We start from the raw sequence: 19236 nt of genomic DNA on the forward strand, positions 1-19236 counted from the left end.
GTGAAATTGTCCTTTATGTAATGTATAGTCAGTGAAGACAAATTTCCCCACGGGGACCAATAAATCTAATCTAATCTAAGTTACAATGCGCTGGAGATGGCTTGCTGAGATGCGCCACAGCTACCATCAGCTTCCAGTACTTACCACAGGACTGGCTGCACCCAAGCCGTGCCACTCATACACTGAGTTGGCGGTACCCGGGATCGAACTACCAACTGAGCTACCCGGACACAAATCCATTCATTTATTCCATCTATGTATCTATTTTACGCAAGCTGGAAGCACCCTGCTTGCAAGTGTTGTCGCCTCGCCTAGGCCTTAACTCTGAGAGGTCTGTCCCAGCTGCCAGATACTGACTATTCCCTACATGGTATACAACAAGGTGGCATCATTTGCAATACCCAGGCCGGGAGGAGTCACTGCCAGTCTGCCTCTGCCTGATAAAGATGCTGAGGAGGTGGATGGATGGAGGAACTGCATAAGCTCACTTTGAAGAAGTAGGTGTTTATAGCATGAGTTGCTGATCATGATGGAGCAGGGACTAAAAGCCTGTATTTAACTACTCTGCACAGTTTGCAGTTGCACGCCCCAAATAAACAGAGTTGGACTTATTTTTCCATCCTATTCAAACCACCACCCACAAAGCCGTCAAGAGTCTTTCATTGCAGCAAGTGACCCTGGTTAACATTGTAGAGAATGGGACTGTGGCCTGATTTTGTGTTCTCTCTCTTCACATGTGCACAAGAACAACACTTCACACACTTTATAAATGTATATTTCCATAAGCAACGATCCTCCTGAGTCCTGTGACTCCTCACACTTGTCTCTTGTTTGCATGTGTAGCTGCAGAATGACATGTTGGCAGATTTTAATGAAGGTCTACAGAGGACGTTGTTGCAAGTGGAAGGGTTGTACAGGTGCGTTCTCACTACAGCTTCATCCAGGCCATGATGAGTGGACAGCTCCACCAGCCCCGGAGCTGAAATGGAAAGTGGAACCTCCATTTTTAGAGGACTCCGAACACTCATTTTATTTAAACTGTTATACTGTTAAAAAAAGAAAAAACAGGCCTGCTCTGCCAGGCCAGAAGCTGAAAGTGGGCTGTAGGTCAACTTTATGCAAGCTCCATGGACTCTCGGTGGGCCAGCCATGCTGTATTGAAGCCCCCAAAGGTGTGAGGCACCCTCAGAGGTATATTTCCTGCTAAGAAATTCTGTACAAAAATTCCCAATGAACAGGCCAGTAAACGTTTTTGCTGCTTCTAGCACATGTTAATAATACGGTAGTAGTTATAATTCTGTAGCTATGAACTGATAAGGAACTCAGAGTATAAATTAGTATTTTATTTGGAATTACTTAGGAATTTTTGATTTGTTCTTATAAACAAGTTTGATAGAAAACCTTTACTGGAGGAAGGACATGAACAACACACGAGAATGAAAAATTGAATTATTATTCATGTTTGAGTAGATGACTATATTGTAAACAGCGAATATAGCAACTCAAAATAGAATGAAAGTATAGAAGAGCCAAGAACATTAATTTCACATTGATGGGGCATTCTGGCTCATTTCTACCAGTCACCAACCCTGAATATTTTTGTTTCTACATTTGCTACATTTGTTTGAATTGCCTTATTTCTTGTTTACATTTTTTAATGAAAATAAAACAACCCTGAATCTTACTGTAGTATACCTTCAAAATGTCCTAAAACACATCTGCTAAACCACCAGTGAAGAATAGTCAACGTAAAAATTACACAAAGAATCCATCTACTGTATGTGCCTTTCACTTAATAAAAGGCAACAGTTTGTACAGTAACATGGGATTATAGAACACGGCTGGTCTGAATCTGTGGACATGATGACAAGAAGGCGGCGGCCAGCTCTAGCTTTCCTATTTGGACTCCCCTGTCGCCTTGATAAGTCGCTTGTGTCCCCTTTTTCCTGCTGGGCCGCGGGGCTTAGCAAAGGCCTGTTTGTGGGCATGTTGCTTGGGATGGACCTCGTCATACAGGAATTCTTCTGTTAGCTCATCTCCATTGTCAATCTCCAACTGTATACGGACATAAGGGTTGAGAGTAAAGATGCAGATTCCCCATCGGCACACAGAAGAGTGAGGTGATGCACCCCAGTCCCCTTGACTCACAACAAATCGAACAGGCTCAGAATACATACAGTACATACATACAGTACATATATATTAGAGGTATATTGAATACTGGTATGCACAAATGAAACCTTTAGTGGATCATAAGCTTTAATAAATTAGTCAAACAATTTGATTTTGTATCGGTCAATCTAAATAAAAGTTGGGAATACCAGAAATTGGGAATAACACAAGAAATACATTTGTTACAGTTGTGCTAACACTACTGCTAGCACGAGCGACTATAGCAAATATATGTATTTTTTATCTTATTCATTACGTGGTTTTCAACCTTCTATTTTGCACTCTCTGGCCTATTCAGAATCTTTTTTTCCCAGTGTTAATTGATGTATCCATCCATCTGTCTATGTATCTATTTTACCTTTTTAGCAACCTCCAAATTGTAATCTTTTTCCACTTCTTCCAGCAATCGACTCTTGCAGGTGGAGTAGAGCATCCTCTCTTTTATGCTACAGCTGTATCCTGGCATGGAGTAGATGAACACTAAACACAGAGATGTGACAGAAAGAAATACATCATTGCAAAGTCAAGCTCAGCTGTGAGTTATGCATACCTGGTAATAGCATGCTGTCAGATGAAAGGTTATGTCCTCAACTGCCTCTCAGTGTCTGAAGTAATGTTGAAGGCAGTTGGCCATGACCAACTACATTCTTAGTAATGTGTGGTACAGTATGGCAGTGATTCTCAAGCTATTTTAAGCTCTGGACCACTAGCAAATTTCGAAAAATCCTCAAGGACCACCCCACCCGACCTCCCGACAACAATATATAGGTATATGTTTATTATATAAGAAGGCACAGCCATTTCAATTTTATGTTTTTGTATTACTATTTAACATGAATAATCTTAAGGTCCTCATGCACTGGAAACGTTTATTTTGTGTAATTAATTCACATTAATTCAAATCAACTACTGTTGTTGTTTTTCAAGATGACGTAAATTTATCACTGCGGATAAAATCATCAACCTGTATGAATAAGAACACCAAATTAATAGTGAAATGCTTGTGACACATTTTCAGATCGTTTAATTCATCACGGACTGTGTAAGGACCTTTAAAGACAGATTTATTCTTAGTTGCACGTTGATGTTATATGGAAAGCAGTAGATACAAGCTTAGAATGTGTTGCGCTGCAACGCATTCTGAGTTGTAGATCTGCTATTTCTAGTGTGTGACACCATGTGCAACACCGTGCACAATGAAGTATATTAAGCCCTTAATAGTCAATATTTCATTTCAAGCTTTTTATCCCTCCTCTGTAAATTTTTTTCTTAAATTTGAGGTTCTTAATATTAGTTGTTATGCCAATTAGTTCCTCCCCACACACAATTCTGTGTGGGTCACTGCTGTTGTATCCTACTGTATCACTGGCAGTCACCTGCCAGTGAGGAGCCCCCACTGGGAACCAACACTCCCTGCTGACAGGTGCCCGTCCTGCAGCCCGTAGGAGTACATGTAGTAACAAATATCACCCTCCCCGCCTGGCTTCCCTCACTTGAACACGGGCCAATTGTGTTCGTATAGACGCTTGACAAAGTCATATGCACTGCAGTGGATTCGAACCCTCAGACTCCGCGATGGTGGGCAGGTACTTTGCCACTGCTCCACCCGAGCGCCCATGAAATATTATATAAACATATTTTTGACAAAGGTACACAAAGAAAACCTATTTTTAAAACATTTTTAAACATTTCTGCTATTACTGTTTTGTGAGGACAGTGACAGTAAAACTCAAACAGGGACGAAGAGCGTACCAACAGACTCCAAGTAATCCCCCTCATGGGAGTGTTTATAGAGGAAGAAGTGGTATCTGGGTGTGTCTGTAGGAACTCTGCGGGGCAAGTCACAGGTTTCTGTAGGGTTGGAGTGGACCAGCTCGATCGTCTCTTTTTCAGTGTCCAACCTCTGAAACAAAATGTAATAAATAAAAGAATGCCATATTTGCTAAATATATATCGTAGAAATCAGTGGTTCTCAAACTTTTTAATTTCAAGGAACCCAGTTTGGTATGTATTAGTCCACGGAACCCCATAACTCCAGTTATGGGGGTCAGTGGCCAGGGCAATCACTGCTTTAAGAGGTATGTGAATGTGTTCGTTCAGGACACTCACCAACTGAATGTAGTTGATGCGCTTTTGAGCGAGTTGCTGTAAAGCTCTTTTTGCTGTTTCCTGAAGCGGAAATGCAAGCCCCTGAAGAGTCTGATGCTTGCTTTCCACACTGATCTCTGCCTTAACCTGTAGAGGGCAGCGTGCACATAGAGATACATACTCGGTTCAAGTCAATTCAGGCCACTGAGGCAGAGGACAAAAAGTGTTTAACACAGAAAGTGTTTTTTTAAACAGTGAACAGTGAATTATTGTATTCATTTTGCATACAATAATACCGAGACAGAGACAGAGACAGAGACACACACACACACACACACACACACACACACACACACACACACACACACACACACACACACACACACACACACACACACACACACACACACAAGCTAAGGGCTTTGAGTTTTAAGTTTAACTATATTAAAGTGGGTGCAAGTGATGTTTTTTGTTAAAATGTGTTAAATAGCTCTGTACTCCAATAGCAATCATTGCTATAGAGTGTTTGTTCAGTAACAGGGGTCTCTCCACCTCTTCAGTAGTAATCAGAAAATACATTTTCAGCTCATAATACCAATTGTATCTAATCAGGAGGGAGAAACAGGATACAGGTGACAAGTGACTGGAAGTGATGAAACAATGAGCAGACTAAATTGGAAATGGAACACAATCAGATTGAAGCTGATAAATGATCTTTGAGGGGTTCTCTCTCCTGGTTGGATAAAATTGGAATCCTGACCTGAAAATATTTTTTTTGTTTAGTAAAGAGCTGGATAAACAGGGTATATTGGTATAGAGCTTTAACCTTTTAACAAAGAATATCACTTTAAATACACATTTATTTAGAATTATTGACTCACCTGCTTTACTCTGGCCTGGACAAGCAGCCATAAAAAAAGAGTGAATTGCCTAAACATCAAACTGACAAGGGTGGTTCAAATACTCAAGCACACATTGGAAAAATAAGGAGGCTCCTACATTCAAACATTGGCTCAATGAAATGACTAGACTAGTGCACTTCATCTCGAAAGAATAAGGTACTCCTTATCCAAAAAATAAAGAGACACGATTTCTTCACAAGTGTCGTTTTTGTTTTCCATGGCAACATTTAACTTGTTCCATGTAATATCACTGAACAGTATGGGAGAGATGGATTTCAGGCTTTATTTTTTATTTTTTACCTTTGGATTTTTTTGTATTAAAGAAAATAAGAATGTACATTGTGCAACTTATATTACATTTTGTAATCTGTTGTTCTTAATCAAACATATTTGACAAAAAACATACTCAAGCACACATAACATTTGCTGAAAGACAATAACGACAATGACAACAACACTATGTACATGTGGCAGGTTGACCACTCACCTCTGTGATCTTGATGCGCTGGAGCTCCTGCTCGGCTAACGTGAGCGGGGCAGGAGCAGAGCAGGACGACAAATGATGCTGGTAGCCCACAAGACAAATGTCCTCCTAGTGGGACAGTCAAAACAAGAGGCCGTCAGGGGGATGCTTGGACACAGAGTGCCTCTCTAGTAGCCACAGACCCCCATCTGAAAATATTTTGTGCCAGGGACCCCCCATACACAATTTGTCAATTTTGTTTGAAAATAGCAGGTCTACGTGTGGTGAGTTAGTAGATCGGCTATTTCCAAATTGCCGATGTACAGTATATACTGTAAGGTTAAAGTCGTTAAACAGATGTTGATGCTACAATTTTTTAATTTATTCTGGGGACCATCTGGAACTCCCCTGGGGGTCTCCACAAAGTCATCGATACAAAATGGAAGGGCGGTCATGCTGTAGCTTAATAGTCACTATATCATTGAGCTTAAAGGGAACATTTTTAATCTAATGTTTGACGTTGTGAAACAATGACCAGGCTCAAACACGTCGTTTCGTGTTGAACGTATGTAACATATAGTTTAGGCTCAAAATCTTATCTTTAAAGGAGAACTTCACCCATTTTCAATCTTATTTTCATATAATTGGTCCTCACTAGTCCTCATTAAGGGGTGAATGGGTAGAGAGGCTGCCTGGGAAACCTAAAGTCCCAGATTAAATTCCTGGTCTCAGCTAAGTGTTGAGGTGTCCATGACCCCTAACTGCTGCCCCGGGGGCTCATTAGAACCAACTGAGCAGCCATCAGCTGGGTGAAGTTTCCTTTTCCTCCAATATAAGATGGTACCATTTCTGTCTACTTGCTCTGTTGGATGTGGACAGTTGAGAAACCTGTCTACCAGGTTCGGTATTTTCAAACAACAGTTAAAAGTATTTTTTATTGATAAAAGAACAATTTCAGCATGCTAACTTTCCCGAAAGAGAAAGGCTGTCGTTTATGTACAAGTAATGTACAAGCTCACAACGCGTTACAAGGGTAAGCGCTGGAAGCTTGTAGTTTGGCTATTGTCACTATTTTAGAAAATCTTAACATTTTTTGAAGTGTTGAAAGTAAAGATGTGGTGATGTGTGCATCAAACATATTATTGATCTGACCTCGGCTGTTCCAAAGAGCTCGTCCTTCACATGGCCACCACCAAATTCTTTCTTCACTGTGGCCCGGGTGGCCGCATACAGCATCTTTAGCCTCACCTGCAACCAACAGAAGGGGCTTATGTTAATACAGTATATCATCGCCATTGGGAAGGAACCTTGCATCACAAAAATAGCCGACCCACAAGATCGCAGAGAGTTGTGCTTATAATGGCATGCCAGGGTAAAAGTGCAATGACAGATTAATGCACAGGTAAAGTGGGCACATGCCCAGGGCCCTGGAGCCAATGAGGGCCCTTGTTATTTTTATAATTTTTGGGAGTAAAATGAATACATCATAACTACTGGAGTAGCTAAATGTAATCTTGAAAATATGGTATGATTATTAAATGTTTAAACCTTTGTAAATTAAACTATTAAATCGCACAATGGCGTACAGTAGGACGTAGCCTATTTGTATAGGGCATAGGCAGGAAATGTCAATTTCACCACTGTCAACATGGAGAAACGTCCACTTAGTGGGTTGGCAAAAAAAACTGATTCACTAAAGATCTTTCATTAGATTTGTTGGACTGAACATGCCTCCATCAGAATTTCTCAAAACAATGATTGATTGGCGGGGCGTAACAATGATAGTCAACCTTTCCCGACATATGCCTACTGTACAGTATCTGTCGCTTTCTGTAAACAACTGTGGGAAGAACGCTTTTAACAAATGTCTAGGATTCAAAATTAGCTACGGCTGTCAATCATGACCATTGAATCAGAACTTTCTGGGAGTTGGACTTTGATGAACTGATACTTCAAAGAAAGCCAGAAAGTCTGTGATTTCAGTAGGATATTATACCTTTTCTGCCTTTTGGGGATGGGGCGAGGTTGTGCCGAAGGCCTGTGGCCATGTTAATCCGTCCATGTAAAAGTGGTTAAGTCAGTCTGTGGGTTTTATAAATATTTAACCAATGAAAAGTATTAACAAGAGCTTGTGACTAAACAATAACTACATTGGATTTGTTGGAACATAGTTTCTTTTTTCTTTCCAGAAAAGTAACGGCTTTCTAACAAGGCAGTTCTGCTTGAATTGATCTGCTGTGAATGAGAGTGTAACCACGCAGTAGCCATCTGTACAGTACGTACTGGAGACTGGTCAGGAGACCATGACATGAAGATCCACTCGTAGCCCAGTGCATTCTGGGAGTCGAGGCGGTAGAAGACATAGCAGGGCTCCTGGTCGTCCAGGAGAGGAAGCAGGAAGCGGTCATAGTCCTGCTCCCAGCTCTTCTCTGGCGCTCTGGATGCACCCAGCACCAGCTGCTCTGAAATGCAGAGCAGCACTCATCACATACCTGTAGAATAACCACTTGAACCCCAGCATCCATATTCTGGTTGGAACATTCACAGAAACTAGTAGATCTACAAGCTTGTGGAGCATTGAAAATTTGTATTGAAAGTACAGTATGTCATATTGTTTCAATACAACCAATTGCTAATAACCGTCAGCCACCCGTCAATAAAAAACAAGTTACCAGCTAGCTTGCTGAATCATTTTTTGACCTTGCCTGAGTTCGTTTTGTATATTAAAGCCAAACCTAAGAAGAAGAAAAAAAGAAAGAAACTCATAACACGTCATGTGACAACAGCAATTGAGGTCAGGGATGGGGACTATAGTAGTTGATCATTTAACAAATAAATTATAGAGGAAAAGAAACCCAGCAAGTAAATTAATGATATTAATGAGTTTGAGTTCACCAGTAGATGAGGTCACTAATATTAAGCAGGACATGTTTCATCTCTAACACTGAGAACATAATCTTTTAAATCTAGAATGCTGTGTCATGTCATATCTCTGAAAAACATACACATACATGGTGTAGACTTGTCTACACATGCATGGACACCAATCCAAGTACAGTTTTGTCCAACTGTTAGAAAATAAAAATAAAATCCCAATGACATCATCCCTCATTCCTTGTTCTTCACCTCATTCAACCGCTGGCTGTCTCATCTTTCACTTCCTCTCGTATTTAGTGGCGGCGCTTAGCCTGGATCAGTCTGGACACTTCAATTAAGAATTCATCAGGTCAGATCTGTAGCTCTTTGGAAGGCAAAGGTCAACTATGGTCTAAAGTTATTCATGGGTTAAACCAAGATTGACAGATTAAAGTGCTGTCACTGGAAGTGCTTGATTTTCTCTTAGCACTGGTGGCCCACTGACTGGATTTCATTATCATCACTATTAGCCTCCATACAAACAACCCATCAGGATTGCTCTGATTGTACCTGTAATACTGTATGAGTGAGTGACAAATAAAACCCTATTGATTCTCTTGATTCTTGACACACAGAAACCTAACATTTAAGATTACATCTTGGGTACATAAGAGTGAAAATATTTTGATCTGGTTCAATAATAATAGTAATAATAAGAAGAAGAAACATACTGTATATACTGTAGAACAACAAGGAAATAAAAAAAGTAATAATGAAAGTTAGCAACAGTACTAAACAGTTTGATCGTTGGCCCTATCGCTTAAGATGAGTCTGTTAACCTCCATACAAACATTCACAGAAACCTGCATCTGATGCCCTTGTGGGGTGCAGGGGGATTTCCTGACCCACTCGGGGGCAGTAGCTATTCTGAGCCCTGACACATTCCATCTCTCTGCACGGACACATACTTTCCATCGGGCAGTCTCTCCCGCTCTTCACTTGCATATATTATACACATAAATCATAGGCAACTAGATACACATACAGAGTTGTTATCTATTATCCCTGAGATTTAAAACTTCAGTCATGAAAACGCCCAGTCATCAGTCAATCAGGTATTAGTGAGGTACGTTTGTGCAAGCCAACCGGCTGAAAGAAAAACGAGTGGTGTACCAACGCCAGCATGTCACGAGCAGTGATGAAATAGGACAGAATGATCTTGTTTCCTTTTCTAACGCTGGCATTATGAACATGTGTGTCGCTGGACAGCAACACCATGTCAAGACACAAGCCACTCCAAATAGCCTAGACAGTCCCCGAGTAGCCTACTTCAGTAAGGGTGTAAGACAGAACAGATACCATCTCCTTTGAGACAGTCTGACGCTATACTCCAATGCAAGTCTGTCTGTGTACTGTAGGCTTAACCATATGGCAAGAGCCATATTTTGAAATTTCACAGAGACCCAAAAAAGGTGCATCTTTCACAATATCAAACTGCCCACACAGTAAAATCCTGTTAAATATATTCAAAACAATTTACCCAAATTACATTAACCACCTAATCCTTATTCAAAGATGTTTTTAAATAGGCAATATACAAGCTTGCAACATGTTGTGAGCTTGTAGATCCTGTATTTTGGAAACTTTTTCAAACTTTCTGCCTGTAATGACATTCCCAAAATAGGGACGCCAGTTTGAAAGATGTGATGCCAGCTATGACATCACCAGACAAATGTTTAGAAACCTCCCTCGTACCTCAGTTGCCATTTTATTTAGATCACTCAGCTGACACAGGGCCCATGTGTGTTGTGACTGTTGGCAAACTGCTCAACAACAGCTGCCACATGGACGGTTATGGTTGTTATTTCCCTGTACAGCAAATGTACAGCTAACACTAGTTCACACTAGGAGTGCAACAGTTAATCAAACTAATCAATTTAATCAATTATAAAAAAACAAAAACAGATTTGAATCAATTAATACATTATCAGAAATACCAAAAGTAGCAGATCGAAAAGATCAGCATGTAGATTGATTGGCTATTTCCCACTATGTTTGTACAACATGGCTGTATGATAAATAATAATAAAATAGGGCTTAAAGTAGTTCATCAAACACATCAATTTAGAGTATAAGAAATCAATTTGATTAATTCAATAAATAGAATCATTGCTAAGAAGATCATTGATATTGCAGCCCCAGATCATACTCATCATTCATGATTATTTTGAGTCGTGTGTCTGGCTGTCTGGAGTTGTTGCATCCTAGAGCTGTTTATTAATCCTATTTCAGCCCATAAATCTCTGTGATTGGGATATGGGAAAGTTAAGACTCAACAACTTCCAGTGACCGCAAATACAATGTTGCGCAAACAAACTGTTCTGGGCTGGCATCTGAATGAATGTTGGGCATGCAGTCATAACAAGTTAAGAGACAGCAGCTGACCAGCAGATTGTGAAACTTGTGTTTTTCATCAGTTGTACTTCACTCATACATGGAAGCATTTCTACATGATGACCTTATTTCCTAAAATATTGTGAGCTCTATATTCCCATAGTAATCATTGCTATAGAAGAGTGTTTGCTCAGTAACAGGGGTCTCCCCGTCTCTCCAGCTCTTTAGTAAACAGGAAATACATTTTCACGGTGGGGTGTACCAATTTTAGTGATGAAACAAACTAAAAAACACTCTACAGCAGTGATTATTATCGGAATATAGAGCTTTAACATTTTAACAAAAAAACAAAACAAAAAATCAAGTGCACCCCATGGTGTTACTCTGTAGTTGAACACTGAAATAAAATTGACCAGAAAGCATAAGATCTACAAATGATCTTGTAGCACCCATTCCTGTACAGGGGACAACACAGTATTGTATGTCTTTATTATGTTTTGATGAATTGAATACATAGGGCCACAATGGGAACAAGCCCTCTGGGCTTTTTGTGTTATCCTTCTAGCCTTATTGGATAACTGTACCTCTGTACCTTTTGCAAACTGCCACCAGCACCACCAACCTAGGCCCGAATAGGCCAGAGTCATAATAAATTAGGCCTGAGTCACTCACCGTCTTGGATCAGGACCTGGATGAGGCGCACAGCTCCACCTCTTGCCCTGGCCAGGAACTCCCTCAGTTCCGGCGTCACCACCAGTACCAGAAACATGGCGGGTCAGCAAGAAAATCTGTTCCTCCCGCCGCCGAGTGAGTTTTCCAGGGGAGGTCAAGAAACAGAGGGGGGAAGAGGGATTCTAAAGGGTACAGAAGATCCACAGAACCAGAACCACGGGTTGAGTCCAGTCAAAAGAGAGAAGGTCCAAAGTACACAGATTCTTGTTTTGGGGAGAGATAATTCTGTCCGGCCTGATGTATTAAAAAGAAATAAAAGTAAAAAAATCAGAAGGGCCGTAGAACTTGTGTGACTAAGCACTGATCTGAATGTGAGAGTGAGTGCGAGCGCTTTGAGAGTGACAGTGTGACTGAGAAGGGACACAGCTCTAGTAACTAGGGCAGTATCATGTGCACAGAGAGGGAACCTGATCGCCGCTTTCCCAAATTTAGCTGCCACTGCCTATCCAGCCTCGGGTATTGGCCTTCTAAACCCCCACCCCACCAGCACATGCTGGCAAGAAGGAAGTAACTGTTGCTGACCTGCAAACCAAGCTTTTGAGCCCCTGACCCAGTGACAGGTACAATGAGCTCAGAGCACTGTGATGTGATACTTATGTCTAGACTTACTGAGCTACTACTTACTGAGGTATGGTCATTACCTTACCGAGCATCTTTATAGTAGGGGTGCAACACTTAATCGACCTAATTGATGAAATAATAATTAAATAACTTTGAAGTGGGTAATAAATTAACCACTTTCAATCTGGCATCCCTATTTCGGTAATTGGTCGGTGTTGCGATACGTCACAAAGATGGACGATGGACGTCACAAAGATAACATGCAGACTTGCGAGGTGCACTGTTGCTCCGATCAGCACCAAACTTGGCACACACACTGGTCAGGGGTCTGCCATCACAATAGCCACACCAGGGGCCACCAGGGTGCACTGCTGCTCCAATTCATACCAAACTTGGCACAAACACTGTCCAGGGATCTGCCATGACAATAGTCACACCAGGGGCCATGTGTGGCACCCAGGGGCCCCATTGCTCCAATCGACACCAAACTTAGCACAAAGACTGTTCAGGGGTCTGCCATGACATCAGTCACACCCTAAAACCTAAATTGCAAAAATATGGGACAGCACAGCAATGTCTAACATTAAAATGGCCATAACTCAGTGACCATTACTCTAATGATCAGCACAATACTAGACTGGATTTTAAGGCCGCGATCTGAAAATCTAGTATTACTTGCTTCTCAGTTATTCTAAAGTAACCAATATAATAATAATCTCTAAGAAAATGATTAGCGTCAGCACTTACATATACCAATACTGCTACTATGTGTGAAACCAGATTAACCACTTAAACCCCATTTGCTGTGGCCCTAAGTGTAGCCACTTGTCTGAGCTTTATCAAGAGCAAACTGTCAAGCTTATTCAAAATAATTTAAATTATTGCAATTTGGAATGAGTCTGACAAAATATCTCCATCACCAATGCAGCTGCTCAACTTTGGTTTTGAATTCCACAAAATAAATGTGTCTACAAGCGAGCAATATCAAACCGACAGGGATTGATTCATTACGATAATTTTAGATCGGGACATATCTTGCATTCCATTCTCTATACTCTTACAATTCTGAATTCACTATTTAAAATATGAGCAGACTTAAGAAAATGTAATAAAAATAAATACATTTCAACCAATTCCAGATCAATATACCAACCCACTGCTGAGGAGAAAAATCAATGAGAATCACCATAAAATCCCTGTCCATCGATTGGCCGATACTGTATATCACTACAGGATGCTTAGTGCTACTGTGGGATATTGCCAACACAACGGACACCGTTTTGAAATTAATCCTGCTATGCTTTACTGACCACACACACGTAAATATTGGTGCACCAAGTCTATATAGGCTACGTGTAGCCCAGCCTTGCTGGGACTGCTGCTAGCTATGCATTAAAATCTACTGTAACTCCTAAAGAAGTTTGCACCGTTGAGCCCTCTCTCTGCTTGCCTTCTCTCTTCTAGTGTGTGTAGCCCTGATTACAAGTACATTGACTGACGAAAAACATGGATGAAGTAGTAGGATGGTATAGTAGGGTAGTAGGATGGTCTGCATTTCTAAAAGCACAGCACAGATGTCACAATTCCACAAATAAATCAAATAGACATACAGTATGTTGTATCTTACAAAGAAAACATATTTAATGTTAAATACAATGTATAAAAGTTGAAAAATGACAATTAATTTCTGCACTTATTTACAATAAACAAAAAAATGAACATGAGACATTTATGTGAAAATCAAACAGCTGGTCTGGTGACCCCTTCTGGGCCGTTTTCTTTGCATTGTCGTCATCAGTCATCAATGGTGGGGAGCCAGAATGCCTGCAGACGACGAGAGAGTGCCGTTAGGTTTGTACGAGTCGTGCAAGTTCAAGTCCCATTAGATCAATACAGCATGGGTATGTGTGTGCATGCATGGCCTCTATAATATTGGCTCACCATGTTTGAACAGGCACTTGCAAATGTCATGAACTTGGGGTTGAACTGTAAGCAGGTGACGGGCCCTGTGTGTTTCCCATCCAGTAGAGCCACTTTCATACCGCTCTCCGCATTCCAAACATGGATCTTTCCATCCTCAGAACCTGGAGAAAGCAGACAGAATCAATTGATATCATCCAGTGAACAGAGATTTTGTTATACTTAGATACTTAAGATTTGGCAGTATATCAGTGCTGGAATACATTTATACCAACATGCATTCATTATAGCTTGATTCTGAGAGTCATTAAGTTTTCATTTTTAAACGAATATTACTAACAAAAGGTTTCAGCTCAAACTTGTATGCCACACAATCATAAATCAACGCAGAAATTTTTCTTTTTTTTCTTTACTACACAGATTAATAGCAGATGTGATAGAATTTCTCGTCTCCCTTAGGTGTAAGAATCTGTAGTTCATCCCATTTATTACAATACATTGTTTATGTAGCAATTTTTCAAAATAGTTTAGACAGTGCTAGCAAAATACATTACGAACAAAATTATTCAGTGCTTAAATAGTTTCAACCAAGTGCAAATTTTAAATAAAAACCTGTACATCCTGTTTTTATTTAAAGTTTCTTGCACTTAGTTGACACAATTTATGTTGTAAGACAATGTGAAAAGCCTATGGGCAGACGTATAACTTAAATTTGACTTACCAATCATTAAAAACTGAGAATCAGGGGTGAATGACGCTTCTAGTGTTACACCTTTGGTGTTATTGTAGCCCTGAGGGAAACAAAACATCAAAGCAGAATTGTGAGCTGAGCAATAATGGCATCAGTTTAGAATTGATGACTAATTCTGTATGCCCTTAGTCTCAGGGAAGGTGCAAGTCTAAATTGTATTTCCTATATCCTATTATAAGGTCATTCATGATCAGCACACTCATTAGGTTATTGCAATACCTTAACTGCTCATACATGCTCATACATGTATACATCAAATAGTCTTTTGACTCTTGAATCTAGATTTGACAGGCTGTCAAAGAAACTTGATTTAACGTGTATGCGACTATACGTCTTTGCCTCAAATAACATATCTTTCCACTGCCCGTTGAGGTTTTATGTGTCGCTATGAATGTGAGTGATCTCTTACCCCAAAGGAATGTAACACAGCGCCCTTGAAAGCATCTAAGAGGCGAAGGGCTCCCCCGTTGGTAGCCAGAAGAATGAGTTTTCCATCATTGCTGAACTTAAGTCCTGTCCACTCACACGTGCGATCGTACTGGAGCTTAAAGGTTGCAAAGGGACCCTGCAAACAAGAAATGTATGTCACATTAGCTCAGTCAGTAGTATAAAACAATTTGTTTCCCCTTGTTAAATGTGGGCTTGTTAAGCCCATTGAGACTGTAGCTGTGATTAAAGGAGTGCTCCCCCAAATTACTTTCACCCTGTGATGGCTTGAATACAAGGAGAATTTGTTTGTATATCAATCCTTTACAGTGAATGAAGAATTTTGAAGTACTGAGTATATGACAAGTACTTGGGATAACACCGAGCAATTTTGGAGTTTATAAATTGACTTGATAAAGTTTTACTGTGGTTAATCCTGGTTCCCCATCTTTACCAGAGCTCTTCTTTGTCAACTCTATTCTGTTTTTGGATTCTTTATTCACTGTAAAAGGAATGTGATACAAACAAAAACTGACTTGTCCTTATAGCCAGGATATGGCTAAAATGACAATCACTGTATATGGTCACAAATCCTTCCTTTCTCACCTTGTCAAAAGACCGCAGGTCATAAAGTTTAACCATTTCTGAATTTATTCCAGCTGCAAAAATGAGACCCTCTGGATCAAACGAGCACACCGGTTTCCCCTGTAGGTGCATCAGACCCTGAAAGTGGCAATGAGAGAGTACAGCTTTACACAAGATGCTTATGTTCACTGATGAACAGTTCAGAGATAACTAATCTCACTAGAATGCGAGAGAGGGAAAATGAGGGAACTTGCCTGACAGTTGGGAGACCTGAGATCCCATAGCCTGATGGTTTTATCTAATGAGCCGGAGATAAACGTGTCATCCACAGGAGACATGGACAGTGATGTGACTCTAGACAAGTGAACACAAAAACGGTTAAACCTGATTTATACTTCTTTGCATGACTGTGTCAGTCACTGAAGATCAGTTTTAATTCAATATACATTTTCGGCGTGTGGCATAGGATAAATTATGATATAACCGGGGTGAACTATAAACATCACTTAATGGGTTAATACTTCACTCTTTACCTTTTGTTATGCCCAGGAAAATAGCGGATGTATTTGTTGTCGTGCAGTGACAGGTACCGGATAGTGTCTTGAAGAATCACAATAACACAGAGTTTAGGACAGGAAACTTTACATCATTATATAAATCGTACTTAACACACAAAACTGAACTGGTTTCCAACATGTTCCTAACAGGTTCTGGGCAGGTCAGAGGAGTGGACTCAGCCCTGGGCAAGGCAGTCACTTGTACAGTTAGCTCCTGTATGGGGCAGAATCACAGACCCTCAAACTGTACAAACAACTACCTCAGACCAAGGTGAGCAGCATGTCCAAAGCAGAAGTCCTCAGGGGTCCTGGGTATCGGCAGCATCTTGTGTAAGGTCACCACACTGGTCCGTGGTTTGCACAGTTCCAATTAAACTTAACCACTTTAAACCCTCTAATCTTAGTAAAGGGACTTGAGTTGCAATGTACTTGGTTCCCCCCCCCCCCCAATCTACACCAAATATATTCACCAAAAATAGCAGATCTACAAGCTCACAACACAATAGGTGAATGTTCCTCCCAGAATGGAGATGCTGGGGGGTTCAAGAGGTTAAAAAGTCACATAAGCATCTTTGGCACAAACTCAAAATTGATCAGATACATCGATGCTACAAAAAGGACATGGTAATATAATGAATCAATATAACATACCATCGATTTTGTTCGAGCTGTAGACCACTGTGTTTGCTGCATGTGTGTATCTGATGAGATCCACTCCATACTTTTTACTGTAGAGGGTTCGTTTGGGCCTGCAGAAGATTAGACTTGGTTAAGAGAAGAGGAAGTGAATGCATATTCAATTGAAAATATTAAATTCTCATTAATACATTCTACCAGCAGATTTGCACATACATGGAGTTGCAGTGGCGTTCAAATCCAAATTCATTATCAAAAAGGACACAAAATGAAGGCAAGCCAAAACTTCCTTTCATAAGATAAAACAAATAAACGAATGCTTGAATTAAAAACTGCAGCTAAAATCCAAAAATGAACTGTAATCCTCAAAACACATTATGTTGAACCAGGCATACGGTGATGATCTTTCCATCCAAGCCGCGGGGATCAGGTAGAACACAGCCGGGGCTACGCTATCACCAACGGCGGGCTGAAATGTAACGCAAGACCGGGGCCTCTGCGGCGTACAGAGGGCCTCACTGCAAAACTGAAGCCCGTGCGATGTCACTGAGGTTTAGTTATTAACAAAAGATAAAATAACAAATCTACAAGCTATCAACGCGTCGCAATGTGACGCGTTGATAGCTTCAGATCTGTCCTTTTGGGAGGGAAAGGCGATAAAAGCGAATCTCATGACGAGGACGATGGGCAGTGTTGCCAGGTTTTGTGAGAGAAGAAAACAATCAAGTCTAGGAAAACAAGCCCAAAAAAAGCAACTTGGGCTTTAAACCTATGCATCGGCTATATGAAAACAAACTGGAAGCAAGCCTAAATAAGCAAATACACTATAAAAACTAGACAAAAAAAACGCAACCCTGTCAACTACCAATTTTTACAAGCAACTTTAAAGAAAAAGAAGCCCAGAGTCGCTTATAATAAGCCGACATGGCAACACTGGTTAGCTAGCCAAACCGTGAATGCGGTGACATTATTTTTTTTTTAGAATGTTAAAATTCCTTCTCACTTTCCCTCCTGGCAGTCGTATAGGACCAGGGAGTCGTCGTCGCTGCTGGATATGATGGTTTCGCCGTTCGAGCTGAAGTCGAAGCAGTTGATTTTGTCGGAATTCTCGCGGAAAACCTTCGCCACCCTGAAGCTCCGCAGCACATTGTCCGTCAGCTTCATGTTGGCCTGCTGTGGTGAGGTAGGGGGGGGGGGGGGGGGGGCGCAGCCGAAAACCAAAACGCTCGCCCCAAAACACGGTCGCCCCGGGGAAAATCCGGCGGTATTCACTTGGTATTCCCAAACGTAACCTCAGTAAATCTATGCCTGAACCTAAACGTATCCCTAAACGTAACCTCAGTAAAACTATAGCTAACCCCAAACTTATTTCTAACCTTATCCTCAGTAAAGCAAAAACTTTAAACCGCTGGTCTGCGAAGAAAATGGGGGCGAGCGTGTTTTGGGGCGAGTCTTCCGGTTACCGTCCAGCACCCACTGCTGCACTCCCTCGCTGCGTTAAATTGATTTTTTACACACTTATTAGTATTATTTGTAGAAATAAAAGGTGGTGCTGCAACTACATGTATCTTATGTTAGTTATTTGCCAGTTTGAAGACTGTAAAGAAAGCCCGCCTGTTGGTTGTACGGGATAATAAAACACAAAAAGAAAAGCACCGCCTTTCTGCAACATTTGGTAACGCGCATATCCGACCGTCTTCCTCTTCGATAGGTTTTGTTGGCGGGTTGCGGATGTGAGCCGCACAGATATCGCCGCCTACTGGACTGGCATGCCGTTTCAATTATTCTGTTGAGTTTTTTTAATTGAAAATTCAGTGGTGGAAGAAGTACTCACATTTTGTAGTTAAGTAAAAGTATCAATTCTGCAATGTAGATATACTCTGTTACAAGTCCCGTATTAAAAAATACTTGAGTAAAAGTACAAAAATATTGGTATCAAAATGTACTCAAAGTACCAAAAGTAGAAAGTAGTCATTATCCAGAATGTCCTATTTCACAAGTGTTAAAATGTATAAAAATCTTTTGAAAATAGCAGATCTATAAGCTCACAACGCGTCGCAAAGTGAGCTTGTAGATCGGCTATTTTTTAAATGGTCGAAGTGGATATGGGCTGAATGTTTTGTAATAATATTCAAAATCTACTAGTAACTAAAGTTTACAAATAACTGTAGTGGAGTAAAAAGTACAATATTT

General features: G+C 40.6%; 2 protein-coding genes across 2 annotated transcripts; both read right to left on the reverse strand.

The window, feature by feature from the left end:
* Positions 1-1322: 1322 nt before the first annotated feature.
* On the reverse strand, positions 1323-11939 carry twf2 (twinfilin actin binding protein 2). The gene is made up of 8 exons (XM_084061999.1): positions 11548-11939; positions 7909-8087; positions 6778-6873; positions 5650-5754; positions 4282-4407; positions 3925-4075; positions 2531-2652; positions 1323-2055 (listed from the first exon to the last, which is right to left on the reverse strand). Exons 1-8 carry the CDS (start codon positions 11642-11644, stop codon positions 1897-1899), a joined length of 1035 nt encoding a protein of 344 aa, XP_083918125.1. The 5' UTR covers positions 11645-11939; the 3' UTR covers positions 1323-1896.
* A 1823-nt stretch (positions 11940-13762) lies between these two features.
* On the reverse strand, positions 13763-18721 carry wdr82 (WD repeat domain 82). Its single transcript, XM_084062140.1, has 9 exons — positions 18047-18721; positions 17059-17156; positions 16384-16450; positions 16105-16204; positions 15872-15988; positions 15249-15404; positions 14810-14879; positions 14110-14252; positions 13763-13992 (listed from the first exon to the last, which is right to left on the reverse strand). The coding sequence occupies exons 1-9, from the start codon at positions 18205-18207 to the stop codon at positions 13963-13965; spliced, it is 942 nt and encodes a 313-aa protein (XP_083918266.1). The 5' UTR covers positions 18208-18721; the 3' UTR covers positions 13763-13962.
* Positions 18722-19236: the final 515 nt, after the last annotated feature.

This window comes from Gymnoscopelus microlampas (assembly GCF_963454915.1).
Source record: "Gymnoscopelus microlampas genome assembly, chromosome: 7".
Classification (NCBI taxonomy): Eukaryota; Metazoa; Chordata; class Actinopteri; order Myctophiformes; family Myctophidae; genus Gymnoscopelus; species Gymnoscopelus microlampas.

Bases quoted from the DNA above. Each gene is read 5' to 3' on its own strand.
- wdr82 (XM_084062140.1), bottom strand. From the start codon at position 18,207: ATGAAGCTGACGGACAATGTGCTGCGGAGCTTCAGGGTGGCGAAGGTT. The intron at 16,451-17,058 runs GTATGTTATATT...TGATTCTTCAAG, and splicing joins CAGCTCGAACAAAATCGATG to ACACTATCCGGTACCTGTCA. The intron at 14,253-14,809 runs GTAAGTCAAATT...TGCTTTCTCCAG, and splicing joins TTCTCAGTTTTTAATGATTG to GTTCTGAGGATGGAAAGATC.
- twf2 (XM_084061999.1), bottom strand. From the start codon at position 11,644: ATGTTTCTGGTACTGGTGGTGACGCCGGAACTGAGGGAGTTCCTGGCC. The intron at 2,653-3,924 runs GTACGCTCTTCG...CTCTGTGTTTAG, and splicing joins GGATTACTTGGAGTCTGTTG to TGTTCATCTACTCCATGCCA. The intron at 2,056-2,530 runs GTAAAATAGATA...GTCCGTATACAG, and splicing joins ATTTGGAGGTTGCTAAAAAG to TTGGAGATTGACAATGGAGA.